The sequence below is a fragment of the Sinohyriopsis cumingii genome, chromosome 4, assembly GCF_028554795.1.
Source record: "Sinohyriopsis cumingii isolate HCF-2022 chromosome 4, ASM2855479v2, whole genome shotgun sequence".
Classification (NCBI taxonomy): domain Eukaryota; kingdom Metazoa; phylum Mollusca; class Bivalvia; order Unionida; family Unionidae; genus Sinohyriopsis; species Sinohyriopsis cumingii.
Genome location: NC_142964.1, coordinates 83,247,943 through 83,264,056, shown reverse-complemented (window position 1 = coordinate 83,264,056; position 16,114 = coordinate 83,247,943). Strand labels below are relative to the sequence as shown.

Genomic DNA, 16,114 nt, shown 5'->3' with positions numbered 1-16,114 from the left:
ACTCTGACGGTGTATTAAGACAAGGTTAAGTTTGCAAGAGAGATGACAAGTGGAATTTCTGTGTACATAAAATGGAATAAATTTCGTGTTAATACTATTAATTATTCAGTGTGAATTCATAATGGATTTTATGGATTATTCATGGCAGGAGAAACAAATTGGTAAGTATATCATTTGTTTTATTTCTGCATGTAGCATGAAATTTATACCATTTTTTACATAATTTTATTGAGAACTGCTGTACCAAATTTTAGCTTAATTAAAGGAACATAAATAAGAAAATAAAGTTTATTGCATTTAACGCCCACTGTAAAAATATGCAAGCCAAGTACTCTCAGCAAGTCTCAGGGATACAGGCACTGGTAAGGCTAACACTGCTCTAGGTGATCTCTCTGTACCTATGCTGTAGGGGAATGCCTAGCTATTTGGCTCAGGGGTTAATGAGTTAAGTGGCCCAAGTTGCTTATATCAATGAAAAATTAAAAATTTACTTTATAAAAAAAAATTCTTCAGCAGCTTTTGTCAGTCAGTAAAAAAAATAGCACCACTTTCTAAATTCTTTCGCATATGCATGTATTGTTATTTACAGTCTACTGAGAATTAATTTTACAAAGAAAATTGAACAGCGTAAATGATGTCTTGTTATAAGTTGCAAATTTCATGATGATTCAAATGTCATGGCAATAACTGCCGTTTTCAGCTATAAAATTAATGATATATCAAGGTTGAATTGACTGGTTTTTATCATGAGCCTATTCACAATCCACAAACAGGGCTCACTTGTTTGTATAGTAAATGGATACACGCCTGCCTTTGTGTTTTAACACATTAACCACTGGAGGTTTTTTGTCGTTTTCATCTGAAATTCAAGTAAGAAACACATTTTGAAAGTTATTTCTGAATACATCCTAAAACACCAACTTTCAGATGATCTTCCGAGAACATACTGCCTAGTTGTGTTAGAAAAATCGTTTTTCATTGGTTATTTGGCTTGCGCATGAGCAGAAGGGTAAAAGTTGTGGGTTTTTTTGCTTAACGGACCCATTAATTTTGTATAGAGACCACTCTTTATTCCAAATGCCCATCTTATCCTCCTTTTTGCAAAGGTTCATCTGTCTGTTTGCAGTTCATACCAGTCTGCCTTTATTCTGAGACCAAAAAGTCTAAAATCCAGACACAAAATCGGATTCTGACCATGGGCGAATTTTGGGTTTTAAAAAAATCGGGTCCAAACAATGAGGTTTTTTTCCTCTGTATTTTGTAGTGCAACTAGAACTTCCAGATTATTTGGTATCATTGTATAGCTACATCTGTCTACCATTCTATAATACCACCCACTTTAGTTTATCATACCTGTCCTTGACGCTACAGAGCTCAGCAGTAGGCTACTACCTCCTGCCATGTAAACTCGTCACCAGGGGTTAATGTGTTAAGAAGATCTCTGGGTTGTCTGGGTATATTATACTGAGGAAGTACAGTAGTTTATTTGAAAAAAACTTGACATTTAGATTCATCATGCAAAATGTAGCATTGATAAAGTTATGTTGATATTATCTCAAATTGGATTTGGCTTCATGTATCCTACACCATTTTTGTTAGAACTGGCAAATTACTCCAGAAAGAGAATGTGTTCAATAAGACAGGACACATGTATCATTGTATACTTATTCATTATAAATGTATTTTTTTAATAATAAATATATTGGTTTGATATCTTTTACAGATTGCATATACTTGAATAGAAACAAGTGTATGATCAGTGAACATGTGGGTTCTGATAATGTTCAGTTAAACATTTTTTTTAGATGCATCATGCAATATCTGCTATCAATAAAGTTTACATAACAATGTTATCTGATGGTATAATTAAAATGTTTCTTTAAATTTGTAAGGGAAGCTACATAGATAAATGAGTTCTCCAATGTTGACATTGTCAAGTGTACTTCACTCTCCATTGAATTACTGTAAAATTATGTACTGAGGCTGTATTTCCATTGGTAGAGGCATATTGTAACCAGCACTAAAAGGGGTGTTTTTTGTGATCCTTTTTCAAAAGCTTTTGGTGGAGGCATAGTTTAAGGTGTCAACTTTTCACTTTGTGCCTCAGTACTATTTGATTGATAGGGTGTTAGTAAATAATTGTCATTTTGTTGATATCATTCATCTAACATTTCTTTACAAATAACAGGCAATGCAATTCAAATTCTTTCTCTAAACAACAATTATTCTGCTTGAATTATCACAGTATTTCTTCACAGAAAAGCTAAAATTAGTTTTAGAAAGAGGGATAAAGAGTGTAATATACACCATTTATTTTAATTCCCAGAAAGTGCCTGAGTCATTTGTGAGGTTCCTCATTTGTTTGATTATTGGGATTAGTCTAGTGAACGGTGATCAGAAAAATACTTTATATGAAGAAAAGTAATTCATCATAATGACATTTTAAGATATCTCTAAGAAATTTGGCACACACATTAGACTTGAGATGTAGATGTGCCTTGTACATTTCACAATTCTTCAGTTTGAATATATTAAATGTCTTCATCCATTTGTTCATCAATTCATTCTTCATTAACTTTTTTTTCAGCAGAACTGTAAATATTTTTAAGATCTGTATGAAATTTGGTATACATATTAGGCTAGTGGTTCAGATGTGCATTGTGCTATTCAAATTTAATAATTTTCAATATTCTTAACTCATTCGGCCATGATCCTGTCAGTAGTCATGGTTTGTTTACTGCATTCAACGGATGATCCTGTCTCCAGACGTGGTGAATGTGTGTTAGATACAACATCTCTGATTGTTTACAAATGGGTTTTTCCAAGAATCAGACCAATATTAAACCAGTCAGAAATGATGTTACTTTCCTTTGTGCAAATTTGAATTGTTCAGAAGCCAAGGGTTACTAATTGAGAGCAGTTTCACTACACGTGTTCTGTTCATGAAAAATCATAAATGATGGCGGCCGTAAGAGTGATTTTTGATGACGATGAGAGTGAAAAAAGACGTAGAGGAAAGATATGTTTGGCAGTTGGATATTGTGCGAGATTTAGATTTGGACATAGAAGTTTCTGAGATTGAATCGTCAGAAGAAGAGTATGCTGATAGTGGTGGTGATAGTGTTCTTGCGGATCTAGCAGATTAAAGTAATCATCTTCGGCCTGTCCAAATCGATGATTTAAGTGGACCTTATTCCGGGCCTACAATGAACATGGACAAGAAAAAAAGATAAATTGATTTTTTTTCATTTGTTATTTCCAGAGGAACTGTACTCGGACATTGCAAACGAAACCAATGCATATGCCCAAAAATGCATCTTGTATCACCAAACAAAATGTATCCAACAACACCAGATGAGATAAAAGCTCTGATTGGAACTCATGTTGTTATTGGAGTCCTTCCAGCACCAGCCCAAGATATGTATTGGTATAAGAACAAACTTTTCCATCCTTCCTGCATTGAACTGAAATTTAGTCGTGCAAGATTTTAAAATCAACAGAAATATTTTCATGTGACTGACACCAGCAACAACCCACCTTGAAGAACACCTGGTCACGACAAACTGTCCCACATTCAACCAATATTGGAGCGCATTCGCAACACATGCACTAGAGAATACAACCCACACCGTGAGGTGTTCATTGATGAAGCAATGATAGGATTTTCAGGATGACTGGGCTTTATGCAGTATATGCCTTTAAAACTGACCAAGTGAGGCATCAAAGTATGGGTTCTAGCAGATCTTCATAATCGATATGTTGGGGACTTTCAGTTTTATACTGGAAGGACTGACAATAATTCAGAATTGTTGTTGTTGTTGTTGTGGGGTTTAATGCCATACTTCAGCACACGATAGGCTATGCATGGCGGCCATTATTAATGGTGGAGGAAGAACCCGGGAAGAACCACCGACCCACGAGAAGCTACTTGCAAGCTTTCTCACATACTCATGTTAGCTGAATCCGAGACTCAAACCCACACAGACACAGATGAGATGGCAGTGATCTGTAACGGAGAGTGCTTTAGACCACTTGGCCACTCGGGGCCCCCAATTCAGAATTGAATCTTGGACAAATGGTTGTTCTTCATTTGATGGAACCTTTGTTTCATCTTGGGCACCATGTCTACACCGACAGTTTTTTTTTACATCTCCAGACCTATTTCTTCAGCATCGACAAAAAGGTACGTATTGCTACGGAACAGTTTGATCAGATCGAAAGGGTCTTCCATATGGATTACACAAAGTAAAGCTGAAAGAGCAAGGTCAAAGCATAATTAAACAGAAAGGAGACATGAGAGTTACAGTTTGGCATGACAAGAAGAATATCACTATACTGTGAACCAGCTGTGACGGTGAGACCACATCTTTAAGCCGGAAGCAGAAAGATGGTTCCATCAAGGATATTCTGTCCACTGCCAGTCAAACTGTACAACATAGACATGGAGTAGATCATGAGGATCAAATGTGAGCAACTTACAGCACTGGTAGAAAGTCCTTGAAATGGTGGAAGTATCTGTTTTTTTAAATACTTTTCAACATTTCAATAGTAAATTCATATTTAGTGATGAAAAAATTGCAGAACCAAAATGGGGGCCCCGAGTGGTCTAAAGCGCTCTCCGTTACGGATTACTGCCATCTCACCTCTGTCTGCGTAGGTTCGAGTCTCGGATTCAGCCAATGTGGGTATGTGAGAAAGCTTGCCAGTTGCTTCTCGTGGGTCGGTGGTTCTTTCCGGGGTTTTCCCGCGTTCTTCCTCCACCATTAATACTGGCCGCCATGTATAGCCTATCGTGTGCTGAAAAATGGCGTTAAACCCTACAACAACAACAACAGAACCATAATATTGTCACCAAAAACAACAGGGAAAGAGCTAGAACCAGGTTGGAGTTTAGAATGAATCATGCACATCAACTACTTGGAGGATTTGTAGGTAAAAGGAAAAGAGAAGTAGAAGTTCAACCGATGCTTCACCAAGGGGTCAACATTGGCCAGTGGTTATGCCAAAGAAAAAAACCCAGCAAAATGTGTTCACTGAACAAAGTTCGATCTGAACCAACAACTGGATGTGAACAATGCCAAGTAAATTTATGTGCAAAATGTTTCAAATCATATCACAGATTAAATTTTCATGGTTTATTTCAATGAAATTAATGGCTGATGACATATTTCTAAAAATGTTGCACATAATTTTGTAAATAGTGTATAAATAAGTTGTGAAAGACTTGGACAAATAGGGAAAAAAATACATCACTTTGTAGACAAATTCATTTGGAATAATTGTTGAAAATTTCATGGAATTTTTTGGGATATAAGAAGAGAAATTAAGGTAAGAGTGAATGCATGTGCATGATGTTGTTCCAACCGCTCCAGTGGCCTAGTGGATAGAGCGTCTTGGGAGGTCGTGGGTTTAATCCCCGGCCGAGTCATACCAGAGACTTACAAAAATGGTACTAACAGCTGACTCGCTTGGCGTTCAGCATTAAGAGGTTAGTGTTAGGACTGGTCAGCCTGGTGTCAGGAAAATGTGACTGGGTGGGACATCATGCTACATGTCTGTGGCATGATGCCCCAGTGCTAGACATCACTATAAACTGCCACATTACAAACATCATAAAAACTCTTGGGGCACAAGCAGCTAGACACAGCTTAGCACTACTGGGGCATAGAAGCAGTGATACTGATAACAGTGCTGGGGCTGAATGAGTTAATAATTGTTTTCATTTGTCTATCCATTATATTTGCTTTGGTTTCTGTGGCAAAACTTTATATAAAAAACCCACCATATCTTAATTAAATTTGGAACACATATTAAACTATTACATTTTACATTTCTTCACTTAAATATCATACAAAATTTTCATGTCTGGACATTGATCGTGTACACTTTCATTTCCAGAGCATAACTCCAAAACCTTTCAAAATATCTTAATACATGTAAATCTTTGTACACTTAAAAATGCACAGTAGACCCTCACATATTTTACTAGTCATATAGATGTCTTTTGCTATTCATTTTGTCAGTTTCATAAGTAACTGTAATGTTTTTGTTGGTTTGTCTGTTCATTATCCATTCAATATTCACACTTTTATTTATGGAGCAAAACTCCTGATGCCTATCACTCCCCTTTAGTCTTTTGTGAATACAAACTACTTACACTGATACTTACATGTATACTCAAATCCTTGTCTCCTAGCAGATATTTTGGTGGGGTGGAAAGATGTAGATAACTTGTTTTTTATTTGTATCCACCTGGTATGTAATATGGTGTGGGGTAGATCTATCTTCGCCTGTCTTTCTTTAATTGTTTTTGTTTCTGAAGTACAGCTCTTAAAATATTAAAGATATTTCTACCAAACTTGGTATGCATTTCATGCAAGTTACACAGAGATACTTTTTGATACTTTTAAGTTTGGATAGATGACTTTTTCTTTATAAAAGTATATGTACTTCAGAGATCTTGGAAAGGCTTAATTACGCGTATTTGGACGCCAATTTTTAATATGGGACACAGAAAATCACTGAGACGGGTGTCCTCCGTACGCATATAATAGGTGTGTGGCAAAATTCAAAGACTTGCCGGTCCTGCTTCAGCCACCTGCTTTGTGGGAAAACGTATTGATCAGTTAGCTGTGCTAATATTTACAATGACAGAATTAAGTGACTGAAAGACCCCTTCATGTACATGCATCATGCCATTTTATAAGAGTACATAAAAAAAGAACATGATGCAATAGCTGGGCAAGTTCAAACGCTTTGACTGGCGACCGGGTGGTAAAATGTACTGATATTTACAGTGATTGAATTCATAGGCAGTAAGACCCAGAGATGTACATGTGGTCATTTATAAAAGTACATCAAATAAACAACTTTAGCTTTCGTTATTGTGTTCATTTCCAAATGAAGCGGAATAAGCAGTGCACGTGACATCAGAATTCAGAGGCAGTAAGACCCAGAGATGTACATGTGGTCGTTTATAAAAGTACATCAAATAAACAACTTTAGCTTTCGTTATTGTGTTCATTTCCAAATGTAGCGGAATAAGCAGTGCACGTGACAACAGAATCAAGACATGTTGAGACTTAGACAAAATGCTATTCGTAAGAGTGTGACAAGTCGCCTAAAAATGTAAACTTTGCCTTCTTCTGTTAGGAAAGCAAAAACGACTACGCCTTGTGATTATTTAAGAGGAATATTGACTGACCATACCATATTTTTTTTTAACTGCCCCATGCTTTTGCCTGGTTCTAGTGTTGTAGCGAAATGTATTCATCAAGGCATCAGTAGCTAGGCCTAGTTTTTATATCAGTTACGTTGACAAAAAACTCTTGTCCATTCACAAGCATTATGTTTTGATAGCTGATTGACCATTAACCCTTTTTCGAGTAAGGTAGCAAAGTTCTATCAATTTCCTGTATGCTATCCTTTGATGATAAAACATACAAACTTGTGTTTTAAGATCAGAATCGGTGATCTGGATATATATTAACTGCCTCTTATACACTATTTCATCATAAAATTAGTTTGAAACTGTAAGTGAACCAGTAGGCCTAATGGGAAATAATGGTGAACTTCGCTAAGTCTGAGATGTACCAGTTTATTAGATTGTCTGTTTTCTTAAATCATTGGGCAAATATATTCAGAAAAAATATACAAATCATTGAAACCAAAGCCTAGGTATTATTTTATTAAATGTAAACTTCGCCTTCTTCTGTTAGGAAAGCAAAAACGACTTTGCCCTGTGATTATTTAAGTGGTACATTGACTGACCATACTTTTTTTAAATGCCCGTCGCCTTAGTCCGGTTAGTTATAGTCTTGTAGCGAAATGTATTCATCAAGACATCAGTAGCTAGGCCTAGTTTTTATTACAGTTACATTGACAAACAAACTATTACCCATTCACAAGCATATGTTTTGATAGCTGATTGACCATTAACCCTTTTCTGAGTAAGGTAGCAACTGTCAATTTCCTGCATTTATCCTTTGATGATAAAAACATACAAACTTGTGTTTTAAGATTAGAATCAGTGATCTGGATATATATTAACTGCCTCTTGTAACACTATTTCATCATAAAATTAGTTTGAAACTTATCGAACCAGTAGGCCTACCGGGAAATAATGGCGGACTTCGCTAAGTCTGGGATATACCAGTTTATTAGAATGTCTGTTTTCTTAAATCATTGGGCAAATATATTCAGAAAAAATATACAAATCATTGAAACCAAAGCCTAGGTATTATTTTATTAAAGATTTAACTTTAAAATGCAAATTATGTAGGTCACAAACGTATAGGACAATGCTATGTTGTGGAATTCGTGAGATGCGCTTTAAGGTATAAGCTGTTTTCTGACTTGACATGTATTTGTGAAAATATGGGAAAAGCAGCAAATCAGATACTATTTATTCGCCTAAAATTACTACAAGTACGTATACAAATAAATAAACCATAAATTTGTGATACTGTCGATGGATTGTTGTAATGAAGCTATAGTGTAGTGAGTGATTACATTACGAAAACCTCCATCTAAAAATAGATGCACTCACGTCTGTGTTGATTCTGTAGGAAAGAAGGGACTGCAACTTTTGATGGTGGGACTCCTATTTTTACCAAAATTGGAGTCTTGGACTCCTAGTTTTAATATCCTAGCGAGACCTCTGTACTTGGTTAAAGAATATTCAATAGCAGTAGTATTTTGCAGGTTAAATTTTAGCCCATTTAGTTAATAGTAAAATCAGTCTACACCATGTCACATCAATAGCAAAGTCAGTCTGCATTATGTCATATTCATAGTAAAGTCAGTTAGTCTACACTAATATATCTGTCGCAGTAATAGTAAAGTCAATTACAGTCTACGCTATTCATTAAAAGTAAAGTCAGTTACAGTCTACACCATGTCACATCAATAGCAATGTCAGTTAGTCTGCACCATGTCATATTCATAGTAAAGTCAGTTAGTCTGCACTAATATATCTATGTCGCACTAATAGTAAAGTCAATTACAGTCTACACTATGTCATATTAATAGTAAAGTCAGTCAGCACTGTCAGCTTTTGAATGTTTAAATTCATTCTTTAGGACTAGTATTTAATCATGATAATAAGAAGGGTTGTAACACACCACTAACTCTTATGGTTAACTGAGCCTGGCTGAATGGATTATTTATGTCCTAAACCCCTTGTAATTCAGCCCCAAATTACATTCTGATCTTACCCCTCATGCCTCAAGAAAATTGGTGCATGTTGGCAGGGGATCCAGTGTGGTTTGGGTCTTGTAATGGCTGATCTGAATGGACACTTCATTCATGTTATTTGAATTGACATAAACTGTGTTATGAACAAGTAAATACAGTTCGGGAGAGTACTGTAACTAATTGTAATGATGTTTCCCACCCACGCACTCAACCATTGCCATTTTAATAGCTTGTAATAATTTGTTATATCTGCATGTTTGTATAACACCTGTTTTCATTGACATCATAAGATGGAGGGACTTCATATTTGAGAATATGTTTCTTATGCTTTGATGACTTTTCTGTCTGTCACTAGCTGGAAAAATATCTTGTTCTGATTTATAGCAAAATAATACTCTATTCGTAATATTATCTGAAAAAAGAAAGTTAAATGGTCAGTACCTTATATTAGGTGAATTTGATATGTATGTGTTAATTGCAGTGTAAGCTGAATCTAAAAACTGTAATTAAACTGGGATGAGTAAGCTTACGCTATAGCTGACATGTTGTAAGTCATTGTGCTGACATTAGAGAACCTGTGGATAAAAATTAGAATTGTTGACACTAAGGCCTTCAGTTTACTAGCTACACCTGTACACTGTATGCAGGGAAACTTTGAGTTGTGTGCCAACACTTGGGGAAGATATTTATCAGAGAGGGCTAGCAAACATAAAACAAACTTACTCAAGGAGGAACTACTTGTGAAATTGAGAAATTATGTAATATTCAAACAGAAAACAACTGGTATCCTGAAAATAAGATGATTTACAGTCTTACAAAGGAATACATGTAGTTGACAAATTAACATATGCTAGTCAGTAACTAAAGAAAAGGACATTTTATTTAAAATTTTAAAAAATTCTAAAAGTTTTACCTGTATATTGTTCAAAACATCACATTTAGCCACCATGTTGGCATACATATGTAAAACAATGCTTAAAGCATCATAAATATAATTATACTTGTATTATTCAAAATTAAGTTGTGACAGATGCAACTGTTTTGTGAAAAAATTATTTTTTAAAATAATTTTTTATAAAAAATAAAACATGCTGTTAATATCATTAAATTCTTGAAAACATTACTCTGTAATTTCCGTAGATTCCTTGCTGATAGAAACTAAAGTACCAATACAGTAAAGAAGTACCTTTGTATCTACCACTAGAAAAAATACAATGCATATCAATCAATGAAAGAATTTGACATATTTTGAAAGTTGTTTTGAAGGGCTTAATTTATAGTGTAAAATCTTGTTGGCCAGATTTTCATGAAGCTTGATGTTTATTTAGAGTTGGCCAGAGTAATCAATAGCATATAGCTGCTGATGTAATGTTACCTTGGGATAAAGGTCACTTGTGTGGGGGAAAAAATTCAATGCAAGAACATGAAATGTTATGCTCTATGAACCCTATTAATTTCATAATTAGAAGTACTGTGTAGGAAAGATGTTTAGTTAAGAATATGAATTTGTAATAAGTAAATTTTATTTTACTGTCATATTTTTCAGGGTAGTTTGAAAGCCCAGATTCTCATGGATAAAGTCTTTGACCATCTTAATTTATTTGAGCGGGATTACTTTGGATTACGTTACATAGACCAAACAGGACAAACAGTAAGTATAGCGATCGTTATGGTCAACTGTATTGACTTGACCAGATATGATAAGCATAGATCCAGATAAACAGATTTGTTGAATTGATTAAAATCAGGTTTAGCATGTCATGGAGGGGGGCCCTGAGTGGCCTAGTGGTCCAAAGCGCTCTCTGTTATGGATCACTGCCATCTCACCTCTGTCTGCGTGGGTTTGAGTCTTGGGCTCAGCCAATGTTGATATGTAAGAAAGTTTGCCAGTAGCTTCTCGTGAGACGGTGGTTCTTTCTGGGGTTTTCCTGGGTTCTTCCTCCACCATTAACACTGGCCGCCATGTATAGCCTATCTTGTGCTGAAAAATGGCGTTAAACCCCATAACAACAACAACAGCATGTCATGGATTAGATTTTTAGCAGGAAGATTCAAGAGTTTCTGTTATGTATTTGCAATGGACATAGAATAGTAGTTGTCATCTTAATTACATTTGTATTTCCTCTTGTTTCAAGATTTTGTATTGAGGATCAAATACTCTGTCATCTCTCCATCCATCTGGCATGATCACTGATGTCAGTATTTGTGTTTAGGCCATTTTCTCAGACAATACCATTATTTCATTGTAGAGTAAGTAACATGACTGATATTTCATGAGAATACTACAGTCGTGAGTTAATATCAGGTCACTGTGACATGTGTTTAATTGTTTACCTTTGCATTAAGTTAAGTTTTCTAGGTTAGGTTTTGTATTTAGTTCCTTTGAGACACTACTTATGAAAGCATGCAATTGAAGGGTAATACAGCAACTGGTAATTTTATTTTTATGTGTGTATTACTACATATAGGTGCAAAATTTATTGCTTCAAAAGTACTAGGTCAGTGTAATTTGTATATCACCCTTCATTGATAAGTGCTATTTAAGAAGGTATTTTAAGCATATAAATAGGTGTATATAAAAAAGAAATAGGTACATAGTATTTATACATGTAGCTCTATTGGCCTTGGAATAGAAGAGCTAAAATAATGGGATTGCCTTTTGTCTGTCATCCATCAGTTAGAATGCATTTGTTGTTCCTCATAAACTATTTGGAGGATTACCGTGAAACTTTACACACACATTCATCCTAGGGTCTAGTTGATTCTAAAATAAAAATGATGCCACTTTGACTTCCAGTATGGCCACTGCAGTGGCCATCTTGAAAATCATGCTATCATTACTCCTCTTGAATGGAAAGTCATATGAACATGGGGTTTTCACCACTAAACTTTTTGTGATGTTTAGTTGGTCCCACATGCAAAAATGATGCCTATTTGACATACAGCATCTTGAAAGCCTTATTATAGCTGCTTTTCCTAAGCAGAAAGTCATATGGGGTTTTCACTAAAAGACTTATTATAATCTCACATGGGACTAAACAAAATAGTGCTGATCTGACATCCAATATGGCTGTCATGGCAGTCATCTTAAAAAATGTTTGTGCTGCTTCTTCTGGATGAATGGTCACATTGACATGGAATTTCCCCTAAAGACCTCTTATGATGTCTCGTTGGTTCTTACTGAAAATGGTGAAAATCTGATAGCCAGTGTGGTCACCATGGAAGCCATGTTGAAAATCATGTTATTGCTATACCTCCCGAATATACCTTACTCACCAAAACCTTCTTGTGATGACTAGTTGTCTCAGATGAAAATGGTGCTGATCTGGCATCCAGTATGGCCACCATCTTGAAAATATCACATTGCTACTTCTAAATGGAAAGTCATGTTGACATGAGGTTTTTCACCAAAAGTCTTCTTATAATATTATCAGCATATCTTTTTAAACCATTTTAATTTCAAACCTTGAATAACCTTTCCAGAGTAAAGAAAATTTTGATCCAAATATGTAAAATGAATGATCAGTAAATATTACTTAAGTTTTGCTGGTTTTCTATTTTAGTTCACGTTTTTGTTGGCTTTACTGGTATTTTTAACACATTATTGGCCATATCATGCCAAGAAAATGGGAGCTAGGTGTCTTTCCCATCATCATGCTGAGGCATTTGACACTCTTTCAACTGAACTACATCAGCACCATTTAAAATGATCAACTTTTAAAAAAAAATCTCCCACGCTACTGTGGTAAGAAATGGAACATGGGCAAATTTAGACAATAACGGTGACTTCAGTGTTAAATTTGTCTGTCTGATAAATTTCATGCTTATAAAAACTACTTTCAGATCATAAGATATTGAGAATTTTAAACAAAATTCTCAATATCTACATCATAAGAAACATATTTGTATCATCTGCAAATTCAGCTAACTTTTTTTCTCTATTTTCTAACTGCATATCCCTTAAAGCATTTAAACATATAACCACATGACCCTTAATTTCTTTAACAATAATAAATATGGTGGCAATGTGTCTTCTAGATCTTTACCATTTTTTTTATTGCAAGAAGAGAAACCATTATTCATAACACGTACTTCTTTGTCCTTATTTAATACATTTCATTTTCTAAAGTGTGTTTAAAAGTAAATTTTCTGAGTACCCTCAATAAAAATCTCCATCTCTTGAACAATTTTTTTTTTAAACCTACATAGCAAGATAGCAGGAAGAGTTTTTATTTTTATTTCATCCATAATATCAAATCTTGTTTGTAAAATTGTCCAAATGTAATCATGAATTTATGCATTTTTCATAAAGCCATTTTGATATTCATGTATGTATCAAAATATATTTCAGTTGGAGACCATCTGTCATGAGAGACCGTTATGTTTTGGCAGAAGGGGTGGTCTTTCAAGACAGGTTCCATTGTATATGCAATTAGAGCACAGGACATTTCAAGGTTTTCATTTACAATAAGCAAATCAGTTATAAAAAAAACAAATCGATAGTCAATATGGTCATGTGGACATTTGTATTGATCTTGAAAAAAAATGTTAATTGTTGTTCTAAAATTTAATACTAAAATAGTGTTCTATTACTGATTAAATGAATTTTAGTTTTGTGATAACAATTAATGTGCCTATCGCCCAACAATAAAGAATTCATTTAATCAGTAATAGATTTTGCAATGGAGCCAGGTTTGAAAATGGGCCCATAAAAGTGGAACTTTGGATCTAATCATTACCACTTGAAAGGGTAGTACAAAATTGTTTGCAATGTGTGGCACTTTCTTTGTATCATCATAGCATACAAGAGTCAATCCAGTTTACCTTTGTTGGCCTCATTTAAAAATCTTATATTACTTTAATGCCAGTTTTGTTGGATGTATATCCTAGTGCTGTTACACAAATGATATTGCATGGAATATTGATGTACACGTGGCAAATAAACTGAATAATCATTATTTAAAAGTATGTGTCATCACGTTGTCAAAAGTCACACCTCTAGTTGTAATAGATCTGCCTGCTTGCTTGATTTATATGACTCATACTTTTAATAAGTATCATTTGTCTTGGCTGTTATGTATTGTTACGACTCTATGATCGTAAACCACATAACAGAAAGAAGTTAAACCAACAAGTTTTGTAAAAACTTAACAGATACATTAAGTGTCAAAGTTATAAACAAAAAAAAAACAAGACAATCATGGCACGACTCCTTAAATTTTATATGTAATTTTCTCGTACATGAAAAATATAGTTTTTTCTTCTTAAAATTATAAAAAAAATTAACATCTAAAAAGTTTATTCAGAGATTGCGCAGGGCATTGGCACTGTTGCAAATTGAGATTTTTTCCTGTATTGGCAGAAAAATATACCATCTGTTGATTTTTTTATTGGCGACATTGTTGGCTGTTTAAACAACCATTGATTTGGAGTGGATAAATTCAGAGGTCCCATGAAAGGAATCCACATACTTGATTTAAAATGCACTGAAATTTATCTATTGTTACATAAACAAATTCTTTGTCCATATTAACAAACCATCTAAACAATGCATTGTTATATATCATAATCTGCTTATGTTGAGTACTGTATGTTGTGAGATATCCATCTTTTTATTTTTGTTGACATTTCTGGTAGACGTTGTCAACTGGATGAGGCATTATCTCGATCTATCTTTAGTTGGATTTTTGGCCGCTTACTAGAAATTAATATATTTACATAGACTTACATTTGTATGTGGATGGTGAGTAAAATTACTCTTCTTTTCACTCAGAATTAAATCCTTCAGAACACATTTTCTGTAGTAATCCCTGTCATCAGACCAGAACACTTGTATCTCTATCATCTGTTGACCCTTTTAAAATTTCTGATGCATGCATGGAAGGCAGCATCACTCCACTACCACAGATATACCCCCCACAAATAAAACAAGATCGATCTTTTATGTTTTGCTAAATAACACAAAGCATGGTTCGGTCTAACTACTTTAATGGCTAGATTACAACTCGCTCAAAACAGAAAACACATGCTAATGTTATCATAAGGTATATAGGGTTACTACTGAGTGAGAGCCTGGAGCTGACCTTAGGTGACTAGTAACTGTCAGACCATTTGTAGCAACAGAATGTTAATACTGTATATTACCACACTTACTTTTTGGTCTCAGCCAATGTGGGTTTGTGAGAAAGCTTGCCACTAGCTTCTCGAGGGTCATTGGTTCTTTCCGGGGTTTCCCCCGGGTTCTTCCTCCACCATTAATACTGGCCGCCATGTATAGCCTATCGTGTGCTGAAAAATGGCATTAAACCCCACAACAACAACTTCTTGGTCCATTCAATAGGCAGGGAGGAACAGGAACTACAATCGACGAAACAATAAAGTAGTTTGTGGAAATTGAAAAAGAAAACTGATTACCTTTGAAGCACCGATTGTTATCAAAATGTACTAAGCAAATGGGGAAAAATCAGTCTCAGTCAAGCTATACAATTATTTGATGTTGCTACTACAATAAGAAACAGGCATTTGTTTGGTTCTCCAAAGCTGTCCTTTAATGGTGACTTCAACCATGCATGCAATCTTCATCAAAGAAAGCCGACTACACTTTTCAATAAAAACAAAGAACTTTTCTATAAAGGAAGTCAGTACCAGACTTAAATAAAATCAATGGAATCTGATGGATTGTTTAATTTTCCAATGTTACTGGAACATGTTTACTGAGCCGTGAAAGTTTTCTTTTTGCAGGAAAAAAGTTTATGCTTACGAACGCTACCAACGGCTGCTTAAAAAGCAAACTAACTTTTACCGACTTGGGACCTATTGAAAAGTAAACATGTTTCGTCATTCATTACGTGATTGTGCTATTTTTTTCCACTGAATTCAGATCTATATGACCAATGACAAAATTATTGAATATTTTATA

At 34.7% G+C, this 16,114-nt stretch overlaps 1 protein-coding gene across 8 annotated transcripts in view; it reads left to right on the top strand.

Moving 5' to 3' along the window:
• LOC149801558 (uncharacterized) overlaps positions 1-16,114 on the top strand; it is a 190,879-nt gene that overhangs the window by 5,867 nt on the left and 168,898 nt on the right. For all 8 annotated transcript variants that reach the window (XM_089955768.1, XM_089955767.1, XM_089955773.1 and 5 more), the window contains exon 2: positions 10,742-10,846. In XM_089955768.1, the coding sequence (XP_089811894.1) occupies positions 10,742-10,846 (105 nt within the window). The remainder of the gene's footprint in view (positions 1-10,741; positions 10,847-16,114) is intronic.